At 42.5% G+C, this 14112-nt stretch overlaps 1 protein-coding gene across 1 annotated transcript; it reads right to left on the bottom strand.

Annotated features, from left to right (window-relative positions):
• Nucleotides 1-9705: 9705 nt before the first annotated feature.
• Nucleotides 9706-10646, bottom strand: LOC138634729 (lymphocyte antigen 75-like). The gene has a single exon (XM_069721829.1). The coding sequence runs from the start codon at nucleotides 10619-10621 to the stop codon at nucleotides 9917-9919; it is 705 nt and encodes a 234-aa protein (XP_069577930.1). The 5' UTR covers nucleotides 10622-10646; the 3' UTR covers nucleotides 9706-9916.
• Nucleotides 10647-14112: the final 3466 nt, after the last annotated feature.

Genomic DNA, 14112 nt, shown 5'->3' with positions numbered 1-14112 from the left:
TACAAATATGTAAAACAAGTTATAAAGAAATAATTAAGCTAAAATATTACTTTAAGATTGAAAATAATATTTTTTAAGATATTTTACTGCTTTCAATTTCAAAAATCTAATTTAAAGACTTTTAAAGATCCACGAGGTGGAAAATCAACCACCATTGTCATTTGGACATTTATTTATTCTCTTAAAAGCAAAACTTATAAACCATAGAATCGATACAAACCCAATATGTCAATAAGAATAAAACTAAAATAATGTATTAACGACGTTTTAATATAAATCTTGCAGAAATACTTGTTTATATTCAGTAAAAAGAGTTTTGTGAATAAATAAAAATAGATGGACACAAAAGAACATCGAGAGTACGATGTCAAATAAAAGAGTAACTTAACTATTAAAAACTCTTGTTTCTGTTGGATTAACAGTTAAGAACATTATAATATATATTTATATAAAAAATAAACAGTTGTTTTGTTTGCTGAAAGGGAAACAACCATCTGACCCCCTGCAGGCTCCATATTGACTCTGTGACCTCTGACCTCCATCAAGTCAGCATGATGTCAGCATGGGGGAGGGGCTTCAGCTTTTTTCCTGTACTGCAGGTGGATGTTAAGACAAGACAACTGTGTGTGTGTGTGTGTGTGTGTGTGTGTGTGTGTGTGTGTGTGTGTGTGTGTGTGTGTGTGTGTGTGTGTGTGTGTGTGTGTGTGTGTGTGTGTGTGTGTGTGTGTGTGTGTGTGTGTGTGTGTGTGTGTGTGTGTAAGGGGGGGGTACCGTCATAGAACAATAACCGTCACAGTATTCTTGGTGGTAACCTTGGTGGTATTCTTGGTGGTATTCTTGGTGGTATTCTTGGTGGTAGCCTTGGTGGTAACCTTGGTGGTAACCTTGGTGGTATTCTTGGTGGTAACCTTGGTGGTATTCTTGGTGGTAACCTTGGTGGTAACCTTGGTGGTATTCTTGGTGGTAACCTTGGTGGTATTCTTGGTGGTAACCTTGGTGGTATTCTTGGTGGTAACCTTGGTGGTAACCTTGGTAGTATTCTTGGTGGTAACCTTGGTGGTATTCTTGGTGGTAACCTTGGTGGTAACCTTGGTGGTATTCTTGGTGGTAACCTTGGTGGTAACCTTGGTAGTATTCTTGGTGGTATTCTTGGTGGTATTCTTGGTGGTAGCCTTGGTGGTAACCTTGGTGGTAACCTTGGTGGTATTCTTGGTGGTAACCTTGGTGGTAACCTTGGTAGTATTCTTGGTGGTATTCTTGGTGGTATTCTTGGTGGTAGCCTTGGTGGTAACCTTGGTGGTAACCTTGGTGGTATTCTTGGTGGTAACCTTGGTGGTAACCTTGGTGGTATTCTTGGTGGTAACCTTGGTGGTAACCTTGGTAGTATTCTTGGTGGTAACCTTGGTGGTAACCTTGGTAGTATTCTTGGTGGTAACCTTGGTGGTATTCTTGGTGGTAGCCTTGGTGGTATTCTTGGTGGTAGCCTTGGTGGTATTCTTGGTGGTAACCTTGGTGGTATTCTAGGTGGTAACCTTGGTGGTAACCTTGGTGGTATTCTTGGTGGTAACCTTGGTGGTAACCCTGGTGGTAACCTTGGTAGTATTCTTGGTGGTATTCTTGGTGGTAACCTTGGTAGTATTCTTGGTGGTAACCTTGGTGGTATTCTTGGTGGTAGCCTTGGTGGTATTCTTGGTGGTAGCCTTGGTGGTATTCTTGGTGGTAACCTTGGTGGTATTCTAGGTGGTAACCTTGGGGGTAACCTTGGTGGTATTCTTGGTGGTAACCTTGGTGGTATTCTTGGTGGTATTCTTGGTGGTATTCTTGGTGGTAACCTTGGTGGTATTCTTGGTGGTAACCTTGGTGGTAACCTTGGTGGTATTCTTGGTGGTAACCTTGGTGGTAACCTTGGTGGTATTCTTGGTGGTAACTTTGGTGGTATTCTTGGTGGTAGCCTTGGTGGTAACCTTGGTGGTATTCTTGGTGGTAGCCTTGGTGGTATTCTTGGTGGTAACCTTGGTGGTATTCTAGGTGGTAACCTTGGGGGTAACCTTGGTGGTATTCTTGGTGGTAACCTTGGTGGTATTCTTGGTGGTATTCTTGGTGGTAACCTTGGTGGTAACCTTGGTGGTATTCTTGGTGGTAGCCTTGGTGGTATTCTTGGTGGTAACCTTGGTGGTATTCTTGGTGGTAGCCTTGGTGGTATTCTTGGTGGTAGCCTTGGTGGTATTCTTGGTGGTAACCTTGGTGGTATTCTTGGTGGTAACCTTGGTGGTAACCTTGGTGGTATTCTTGGTGGTATTCTTGGTGGTAACCTTGGTGGTAACCTTGGTGGTAACCTTGGTGGTATTCTTGGTGGTAGCCTTGGTGGTATTCTTGGTGGTAACCTTGGTGGTATTCTTGGTGGTAGCCTTGGTGGTATTCTTGGTGGTAACCTTGGTGGTATTCTTGGTGGTAGCCTTGGTGGTAACCTTGGTGGTAGCCTTGGTGGTATTCTTGGTGGTAACCTTGGTGGTATTCTTGGTGGTAGCCTTGGTGGTAACCTTGGTGGTGACCTTCATGGTAATCATTGTGTAAACATGGAGATTTCTTTGATTTCTTCGTAGAGCTGGTGTCATGCTTGGACAGGTGTTGAATCCTTTTGATGTCGAAGGTTAAAATTTCAGAAATTACAACCTTCATGTGGTCATGCTTCAGGACAGGAAGTTACATCACCACAGGATGCAATGACATCATTAAAGCCGAACACCTCTGAGGACTGATGACGTTTTTTAAAAATATTTAATACCAAGAAACACAGTGGCACCGGCTCAGAGAGGTGCATTGTGGGATCAGCTCTGTGGGATGTCTGTGCTGCGACCTCACTTCCTGTCCAGGCGGCTCCATTGTTTCAGACCCGCATGTCAACTGGTCGTACTGGAACTGCTTTTAACCGCTGCCTGTAACTGTGGTAACGGTGGGGTCGAGGCCACCTCTGAGGAAAAATAGGAGTCCAAACTGGGAACGCTGGAGAAATAACCGTGATGTACCGGAAATACTGCAAACAAAAGAGATATTTTCACCTAATTTATAATATATTGGGAAATATGGGAATACATTGCAATTTTGGTATTATGGTATTATGGTATTATGGTATGGTATTATTCTGGAAGTGGAGGGAAAGTTAAATCATACGAAGAATACTGGGAATGTAATCATACCACGCCAGTTTTGGTGCCTAAACTTAAAATACTTAAAGCGTCCACACGAGATGAAATGTGCTTCGATAAAACGTTAGTATTTGACACCCTCTGAATGAGAACTTGTTGCTATGGGAACAATACTGTTTTATATTGAGAATAGTACCTGCCGATTGATGTCTTCACAATATTTGCAGGAGTTCGCAATTTTGCAAAATTCCTGCAATTTTTCTGCAAAAAATGTCGTCAACAGAAGCTCAGCTGGAAGTAATACGGCATGACGTCGCCTTTCCAAACAAAACTGACTTTATTACCAAAACTAAGTATTCATTTCCAAACGTCAAGGCTCCGCCCCCCCTCTCCTCTCACCATCAAAACAAAGTCCTGCTAACCGCAACAACAGGAAGTGATGGGGTTTGTGGGAAATGTGGTCTTATGATGAACATGATAAATGAGTTTTCTCCACTTCTAGCTGGAAGAGACTGGACTTTGTTTTAGTGTTGAAAAAGCATCTCAAGCTCTTATTTTGACAGCAGATGTCTGTTGTTTCTATATTCCAGTCACAGATGATCTGTTCTGGAAAGATTTGTCACTTTTACACACTTTTTATTACTTTGAGTTCATTCCTGCAATTTTACCACAAAAAACTCATTTAAAACTCCACAAAAGCCGCCGAAAAATCAAACATTATTCATCAAAACCATCACAAAAAACTCCCGAGTGTTCCCTCTTCAATCCCAATATATTTGATATATATATCCACATTAAACTCTCATTTTGATGACAGTATGACACCTGTATCACTTCAATAGCTTCCCAGTGTGAACCAAATATGGTCCTGTTATGTTCCTGGTACTTTCCCATTGTATGTCCAGTTATATTCTCCATATAATCCCTGACCATTAATCCCAGTTCTTCCACTATACTACCGACACATTATCGATATATTTCCACTTTCTTCCCACTTTCCTGCCAGTAGAACTTCTACACATTCCCAGTATGATCCCAGTGATATAAAAGTATATTGGAAAATGACGTTTACTGGGACTTTACTGGGATTGTACCGACGCTATCATATATTCCCTGGGACCGTACTGGGTCCATACTGCTGTTGGACATGTGACCCGTCCACGTTGGTTTCTAGTTTGCTGAAAACGGAGCTGAGATGAACAGAAAGTGTCGAAGGGGAGGACGGGGGGGAGGAGGAGGAGGTAATGGGGGTTGTGGGTAACAAAGGCCTCTTTCCTCGGACCCGCTGACTGTATTCAGGCTCTGCATAGCTGAGCGTCACCATGACGACGGCTGGAGGGAAACGGAAGGAACCGAGCGGCAGAACCACTCTGAAAACTTAAGAACAGAAAATCCTCTCGAAGTAAGAAAGAAAGAAAAAAAGACACTCGGAGAGAGAAACAACTTTAACTGCTGCCGAACTGTCGCAGAGTCCAAACCAACAGAAGTCCATTCAAAAATTCTGCAATTTTAAGAAAAACCTGCCAGCTGGAGTTTTTTCTGAGAGACGAGCAGACGTGATGAAGTGATGCAGATATATAAAAAAAAAAACATCAGCTGTGAACTCAGAGCAAGTACTGGTTCTGGTCTAAAACTGGTTTAGTTTAGGTTTGTGAAGAGTAACATAAAGCACTACAGAGGTCCTGGTCCAGGTTCTGAACCAGTGTACAGTAACAGGACCCGGTTTTATGTCATTTCTTTTATTTCTATCCTGGTCCTGGTTCTAGTCCTACTCCCCCTCCCCCCTATTGGTCTTGATCCCAGTGTTTGTCTCAGTTCTGTCTTGGTCCAGTCTGTGGTCCTGGACCTGGTCCTGGCCCTGGACCTGGCTCTGGCCCTGGCCCTGGCCCTGGACCTGGACCTGGACCTGGACCTGGCCCTGGTCCTGGACCTGGTCCTGGTCTTTGTCTGCATCTTCATTCTGGTCTCAGTTCTGGTCCTGTTGGGTCTCTTAACATTCTGCTGCAGTGAAACTTTAACTGCTGAACATCTGCAGCCTGTAATTATGGTTTGGACTGGCTGAGTGTGTGTATGTATGTGTGTGTTTTAGTGTGTGTGTATGTATTTGTGTGTATGTGTGTGTGTGTGTGTGTGTGTGTGTGTGTGTGTGTGTGTGTGTGTGTGTGTGTGTGTGTGTGTGTGTGTGTGTGTGTGTGTGTGTGTGTGTGTGTGTGTTTTAGTGTTTAACAGGAAAGCATTAGCCAGCTTCTTCCTCTCTGACTTCCTGTGATGTGATTCGTTGTTTCCCCGGCGGTGAGGAATGTGGCAGCTCGCCATCGCTGCCCTCAGAAGGGAGGGTGGGGGCGGCTTGTGGGTGGGTGGGGAGGGTGGGTGGGGGGGGGGGTGATCGATGCTCCTGTTGTTAACATGATGACGAGAAAGCATGGCGACTCAGAAAGTTGAATCTTGTTTCCCGGTAAAGACTTTTTACCCCTTTAAAGTTTGGTTAAAATTAGGTTGAGGTTATCTGGTCCTGGTCCTCATCCTGGTCCTGGTCCTGGTCCTGGTCCCAGTCCTGGTCTTGGCTCTGTAACAACCCAACACTGCATCTGTTTTTAGTTGTGGTCCTGATCTCATTGTGGTCCCTTCTTGGTCTTGGCTGTAGTCCTGATGCTGGTCCTGGTTTTCTTTATTTCCCCATCACCTCTCTTTGTTCTGGTTTTCATTGTGGTCTTGGTCCCATTTTGGTCTCTTCTAGGTCTTGGTCCTTGTACTGGTCCTGGTTTTCTTTTCTGTTTTGTCGTGGTCCTGATCTTAAGTCTTGTTTCGTGGACATGTTTCTAAGGAATTTTTTTCTGCAGTGTGAGAACATTTTGTACAATGAGGACATTTTCTTCAGATTCATGAGTCAGATTTACCTCATGGAGATTCACAAACTCAAAATAAAATACAGACAATCTGTGAGGAGTTCGGCCTTCAGTGTTCACAACAAACATGTGAGAGGAAGCACTTCGCTGGGTGACCTCTCCATCGTATCATCTGTTTTTTTAAGGTCGACGGTAAACAGTGTGTCCTGCTGCTGAAGCTGAGAAAAGGGAGGAAGCCTGGTTAGTTTGTAGTGGCCCATTAGCACACCTGATGCTAATATTAGCATCAAAATGTACATCGTGACACATTGCTGAGCTGCAAAATAAGCAGTATTAGTATGAAAAGCAGTAGATCTGAGATGGATCCCTGAGGGACGCCTTCATCCACCGTTTTGGGGACTTTTCAGAGCGATATGATGACGACCGGAAACATCCAAACACACAGAAAGCATCTTATTTAATAAAATGTTTGATCTACAAACAGCTGTGGATGGTTTTGCTGCGTCACCTCTGACCTTCCGATGCATTCGAGGAAAACGTAAAGTGCCTCCAGCTCTTAAGTGCCTTCACTACCGACTGCACTCATTTTTATTTATGTTGCATTTCTCTGAGAGCTGCCGGCTCGGCTCTTATGTCTAAAAGCTTGTGTGGTTTATTATTCGAGGTAATCTGGAGCTCCGCCTTCACCTGGAGCCCCTCCAAGCCCCACCCACTGCGTTGCCAGCAGCATCAGCAGCCACTGATGTTCTTCACTTTGAATGCAGTAAAAATAAACTTTATTTCACTGCTTTTTGTTGTTGTTGTTGTTGTTGTTGTTGTTTTTCGTCTCCTCTGCCGTGGAAACGAACCGGGCCGGCGTGTCCAGAGGGAAGCGGCCCGGCCCGGATGTCCCGCTGCAGAGGGGTACAGGCCGGGTGGTGGGTCGGTGGGTGCTGAGGCCCTCCGCGGTACCCAGGGGTCCTCTTAGCATTCAGAAGAGCGCTCATTAGACATGCAAAGCTGCAGTGTTGGAGCTGCGGGCCTGAATGAGTCGCCTTTGTCCTGTAATTGGAGATGGTTCTGTGGGAGCCACAAAGAGAGCAGGGCCTCCTCACCCTCCTCACCCTCCCCACCCACCCTCCACTCCTCTCCGATTCATCCTGTCCTTCCTCCTCGCTCTGTTGTGTAACTTCTTGCATAAAGATTCAGTTTCCTGGAAATGATCCAATGAAAACCCTCAAAGTGGTGAAACAACACAACATCAGTGACTTCAGACCGTCTCACCTGGTTACCTGCAGCCGCACGGCACCTGCTCAACACTGTAAATGTACAAAACGATCCTCAGAAAACAGAGAAACACCTTTTGAAACAGGTAAATGTGCTTCTTCAAACTCCATTTGATTTTGAGCAAAATATGATCTTTTTTCTTTTATTGTAGGTAAAATGTTCATAATCTCAAGTTTAATGTTTTCAGTGTTAGAAGTGAAAGGAAAAAAAGTATTCACTAATAGTAACTCACAATCAGCTTTCTGTTCCTGTAAGTTTTTAATACTTTCACGCTCCTTTGAATATTTTCATTAATTAGAAAATAAACTTCAAAAAGACCTGTTTTTGAGGGCGTGTCTGTTTGATTGACAGGCCTGTGGTGCAGTCAGGTTACAGCTATCAGTGGGCGGGACGTAGTATTGTCAGGTTTCCAATCAGATCGGTCAGATCCACTTCTGGCTCCTCCCCCAGCTCGTCCAAATATGGTCACTTCCTGCTCCAAACTGCTCCGAACTAGCAAAGATGGTGACGGACAGAATCTGAACTGGAGGATTCATAACGTTCACAAACCAACGATGACATCACTGATGGATGATGACATCACTGATGGATGATGACATCACTGATGGTTGATGATTGGATAAAACAACACATTTCAGAGCAACCTTTTATAGTAACCAGTCCAAGAAACACCTGCCAAGGCGATGAGTTGTCTTTGCGAATTTACCTCACTTTGGCGAAACTACTTTATTTTATTTCACTTTCGTCCACTTTTAAATGTTAATCTAATGTCATTTATCTCTTTCTGGAACTGGTTTCCATGGTGACCTCTCACCAATTGTTTGAACTTTGACTTTTATAATGTAAATTTAGAGTATTTAAAAGAACATATTAGATATTGTTCCTGTGAACACGATATCTCAGGATCACTATGAGGGACCTTCTTCCAATTTGGTACAAATGTTCACTTTGACTCCTGGTTGAGGTGAATAGATTTTGGTGATCACAGGTCAAAGGTCATTGTCATTATGGCCTCCTATTTGTTTTATTGGCCCATTCCAGTTTGGTGAACGCAACATCTCAGGAACACCTCCAGGAAATTTCTTCAAATTGGGTAAAAAGATTGAATTAGACTCAGATGAACTTAATGTGGCCGACCCTCCACACCAACGCACCAACGGGGGGAGTGTGTCGGGGCCGGTATGGACTTGGACCCACCACAGGAAACAGTCCATGGGATCAATTTATCACAGGTAAGAAACATTCATGGTCAGGAGGTTGCTAGTAGAACAAAAGCCTATAAATCCAGTCTTATATAATTCAAATAAGGCTGCCAGACTATAAAACTGCTGTTTTACTTTGTTAAATACCTGTAGGGACTCCGGAGGGATCGGTTTAAATATGACGTTGCACCATCACAACAACTTGAGTAGTTAGCGAAGACACACAACCTCCAAGCAATAAGCAAATATTTTATTTTTTTCCACTAGATGTTTTATTGAATTTCAAGAAAGATCTGGTACATGGCATCAGAAAAGCACATCACATCACTTCAGGCTCACACAAAAACCAGTAAAATGATCAATAGCATGATGAGTAGCACATATACACATATTTAACTGACAATAAAATGTCACAGCTGAAGAAGAATTTGGGAAATTCTTGACCAGATTGTCCATAAGTTGCTGAGATATTTTAGTTTGGATTTACAGACCAACATTTGTAACTTAGAGGCGAGAAGAAAGAGGTTTGGTTCAACAGACTTTGGTCTACAAATCAGATATTGATGTGATTTATTGTCTCCTAACCCTTGAGACTTACAGCTACACCTGCCCTCTGATGGCGTCGTAAGACGAGATGTGACTGCCGCCTGGCAGGACGTAATATCAGGCAAATAGTATTTTAAAAGAATATACAGTGAACCCTCGCTATAACGCGGTTCACCTTTCACGGTCTCGCTGCTTCACGGATTTGCATCGTGCATTGAAATCACATTACGACTATATGTAACGTAGATATATTTAATGTCCAGTTCTATCTATTTCAATTGTAAAATAAAGGTTCCTACTTCACGGATTTCGCCTATCACGGTTTCTATTTAGAACGTAACCCCCGCGAAAAACGAGGGTTCACTGTATACACATATTGTTGACATTTCAAAAACATCCTCTGCAAACATGAATAAATATTAGCTTAGATTATATCTTCAAATAAAAACCACCACCGGTTAACAGAATATTTATGTCCTCTAGAAAGAGTGAAGGGAAAATGGAAACGATTGCTGCTTCACACACACACTCATATTGATAGCTTGACATAAACAGGTAAATTATTACTGATATAATGTGTTTAAGTTTTTATAAACATTTGGAAAATAAATCGGTGGAAATATGGATCTGCAGATTTGTTTTTTTTTCACCAGTTCTGGTCCATATTTAATGAGTTTTATGACATTTGATGTTGGTTCTTGTGCTGTTTTTTGGGGTTATTTTTCTGAGGGTTTCAGAACAATTCTGTTATTAATCATGAACGTCTTCAGTTCAGAGATTCTTTTGAAATAAAAAACCCAAAACAAGCTATAACATTCTTTACTACTGATATGAAAAACGAGCTAAAACTGAAAATCTATTCGAACTCTGCAAGCATTTCTACTGATTTTACAACTTCTTGTTCCGTCACTCAGACACAGATGAAGTTGAGTCTCTCTCTGCAGTCCCGGTTCTCCCACAGTCCCTCTTTGGTGAGAGCTCCACAGCGGTTCCACACTGGACACTGTTGGTCCTGATGTCCTTCCTGGGACCAGCCCTCGTACTCCAGAGGGTCTCCGTTCACCCAGATCCAGCTGTCCACCAGGAAGCGCAGGCCGATCCACACCCGGTCAGTGATGCGCTGGTGCTGGATCTCCGTCAGGGCCAGAAGGGTCTCGGTCTTGGAGAGCAGACTGGTGAAGTCCTTGTGGTTCTCTCTGCAGTGCTCCAGAGCCTCCTCCCAGGACTTCTCCTCCTCCACCACCACCAGGTTCAAGCAGAAGAAGTTTAGGCGATTGGAGGGAGGGTTTTTATACCATCCATTCGTGTACCATAATACATGTGTATAAAACAGCTTCTGATTATGCCAGAAGGTGTAGGTAGCATTGTCTCCTCCTGACCATCTCCATCCATCTCCAACCCAGTAGAGACCGATCCATCCTATTTTGTTCCCAATCTCAGAGTTTGTGAACACGTCTTTCTCCAGCTTGGTGCTGAGGGGTGAAAGGTCAGTGTGGTACTTCCTGCAGTACTCCTGAGCTTCAAACCAGGACATTCTGTCTCCGATAAAAACATGTTTTGCAGACAGACAGCGAGCACTTGTAAGAACGAGCAGTGTGAGGACGAGTGTCTCCATCCTGGTTCAGAGGTGTTCTGGAAGGAACGGGACTGGGATTTGGTTTTCTTCCTCTCAGACCGAGCAGGTGACTGAAGAGACGTTTGAATACGTGAGTCCAACAACGTCTAATTACATCTTAGTTCAGCAAATTTGAATGAGACGGACATTCAAAGGTTCCTTAAATGGTATGATGTCAGACAAACTAATGACAACAATAAAAAGTGGACGATTTCATTACATTCAAGATTTTCCTGCTATTATAAGGCTTAAGTGCAGCAGGCAGGCCGTCCTGGGCTCCACCTGAGCCCAGTCATTGTGGAGGACGTCACATTAACTCAAAAACTTTTCATTTCTGTTTTTGTCTTTTTAGGTGTTTATTTCATCTCTAAATCTTTTTTTTTAATTTTTTTTTTTTTATGGTAAAACCTGAAACATTTTCAAACTAGAATGACTGCCGAGCTGTTGTACGCCTCCACCAACCAGTCAAGTTGTAGTTTACAAGCATATCTGTCCAAACTCATACAAGTGTTGCTGCAAAAAAAGATCAATTCCAAAACCTGGAGGGTTCATACACAACTACAAGAACAGGACAAACGGATCGGACGAACAAGAGGTCATACTGACGTTGACCTTTGACAATCAAAACCAAAACCATCAAATCCAAAGTGAATAAAATGTGTCCATCAGTTATCTCGGTGTTGTTAGCTAAAGTCACTCCTTCTTCTTAGTTTTCTGGAGGTCCATCTGAAAATAATCCCTCATTCATTAGAAAAGAAGATTCAAGAAGACCTGTTTTTGGGGGCGTGTCTGTTTGATTGACAGGCCTGTGGCGCAGTCAGGTTACAGCTATCGGTGGGCGGGGCGTAGTATCGTCAGGTTTCCGATCAGATCGGTCAGATCCACCTCTGGCTCCTCCCCCAGCCCGTCCAAATATGGTCACTTCCTGCTCCAAACCGCTCCGAACTAGCAAGATGGTGACGGACAGAATCTGAACTGGAGGATTCATGACGTTTACAAAGCAGCGATGACATCACTGATGGATGATGACATCACTGCTGGCTGTCACTTGGGTGGGAGTTATTTTTAGATTCAGCTAATAACTGCAATGAGATATAAACCACAACATAAGTTTTTGTTTCACTATTTCATTCTATTTTCTATCTCATGACCAGACTGTGGCCTTCCTGTCTTTAACTGTGCTGCAGATTAATGGTGATGGAGTGTGAAGAAGGCTTCAAACCCATCAAACACAGTTATAACCAGAGTCATAATTAGAGCTGCAGAAAACACCCGGAGAGATAAAACCCACGTCCACATCCTGTCACATCACAGCCAGAAAGTCATGTCGGGAGCTCACTGTCGTAAAATGGATATCTGCACATCAGCTGCACGCACAGATTTGTAGCTGAGTCACCACAACCAGAGCAGAGATGGACAAACTGCTGTGGTCACAGTCTTTTCTATGGAAGTAGACAAACTGAAGCAGAAAGTTAAAGTGAACATTTATGACAAATTTGAAGAAATTCCCTCCAGGTGTTCCTGAAATATCACGTTCACGTGCCAAGCAAATGTGACGCGACAGTGACTTTGACCTTTGACCTTTGACCACCAAAACTTTATCAGTTCATCGTTGGTACCAAGTGAATGTTTTTGCCAAGTTCAAAGAAATCTCCTCAAAGAGTTCTTGAGATATTGCGTTCATGAGAACAGGACAGACAAATGAGAGGGACATGAGGTCGCGGTGAACTTGAACTTTGACCTTTGACCACCAAACTCTAATCAGTTCATTCTTGAAGCCGAGTGAACGATTGTGTCACATTGGAAGAAATTCCATCCAGGCGTTCCTGAGATATCACGTTCACATGAATATGTAGCACTGAGGTCACAGTGACCTTGACCTTTGACCTTTGCCAACCAAAATCTAGTAGGTTCATTCTTGGTATCAAGTGAATGTTCGTGCCCAGTTTGAAAAAGAATCCCTGAAGGCATTCTTGAGATATCACGCTCACAAGAACGGGATGACTGGACTTCATGCCGAGGCATCAAATGAAGGAACGTAAAAGTTTAGTATGAATTTGTTTCCTTAATTGTTATTAGTATTTGTTTTGGTGGTTACACTGGAGTTTTTTTGTTTGGACCAGATTTCTGTAATATGTTTTGTTTTTGCTAGTTTACGTTGCATATTTACCAAGTTAATTGGTAGTTGCCTTGGTAATATGCCTCCATTAACGTAGGGGGCGGAGCTTCTGAAGGAGCACAGACAGGAGGTGGCAGGTATCTATTTGTTCGGTCGGTGAGTTTACATACCGTAAATCTTTCTCCAGACTCATCGACTTCACCTTTAAAAACAGGAAATCTGGACAAAATATGCCCAAATTATCAACGACGGCCAGTTAACGTTAGGAAGATGAAAAATAAAGATTATTATTGTTAGAAATGGTATTAAAAATGCTCAAAATAGAGAAGTACAGTGCATTAACAAAATCTATTGAGTAACTCTTCACCCCCGGAATAATAAACACGTGTCCAAATACAGGAGATGACATTAGGATGTATAATCTCTGCAGTCGGCTGATCTGAGGTCAGATTAAAACCACCACACAAACATTAAACAGGTTTAATCCTCGTTATCGGTTTAATCCTGTTTCGGTCTGAGGCGGTTCGACCTCAGATCAGATCTGTGATGTCTGCGGAGGCGAGTCATGTGACCTCATGAAGACCTTCCAACATCCTGCGTTCATACTGACCTACAAAATAAGAGTTTGTTGTGCAAACTTAATAAAATAAGTAAAGAGGATCCACCTACTGACGGCCTGAGATCATATCAGACATCCAGTCGAGGGAAAATAAAACTCAAACCAGGTCACACGCTTCAGATTAAAGAGGAATACGTTTTCAGACGATCCTCCAGTCTGTTTACCTGTAAACAAGCTGCTCATGAACCACAACTATAAAGTCTGGATCAGACAAGCGAAGATCGGAGAATTATCAACAACTTATGAACTGTAAAAGTGTTAAATTAGAAGTTTATATGTGGACATTGAAGGACATTTAAAAAACTCTTTGTCCTGTAAAAACGTTGAACCGTCCGTCTGGAGTTTGGTTCAGTTGTGGACAACAAACGTGGGAACTAGAATATTTATTAATCATATTTTATTAGAGTCGCTGTAAAAACCAAAAACCAAATAAAACAAAACACAACAAGGGTGACTGTTATTGTTTCACCTTATGGAAGTTAACACATTTATTATTTGAACTTTATAAATTTAATGTTCCTGCTGAGTTTCATATTTCTACCTTCAGCTGCAGTTATCAGTCAATTTATCAATTAGCCGATTAAGAGACATTAAAAATCTAAAACTGCTAACAGTTGATTATTCGTCATTTTTCAGGCACTAATTTCAAATATTTGATGGGTTTTGAGATTGGATTCTTTTTATTTTGAAACGTGTGAAGGATCTTCTGGGTTTGAACTTTGCAGGAATCTTTGGCCGTTTTTTAATTAAAAA

The sequence above is a fragment of the Brachyistius frenatus genome, unplaced genomic scaffold (genome assembly GCF_029030835.1).
Source record: "Brachyistius frenatus isolate BFR_SWC_R1_liver_20210118 unplaced genomic scaffold, ASM2903083v1 Contig_273, whole genome shotgun sequence".
Classification (NCBI taxonomy): domain Eukaryota; kingdom Metazoa; phylum Chordata; class Actinopteri; family Embiotocidae; genus Brachyistius; species Brachyistius frenatus.
Note: the sequence above shows the minus strand (reverse complement) of the source record. Positions and strands in the feature narration are given on the sequence as shown.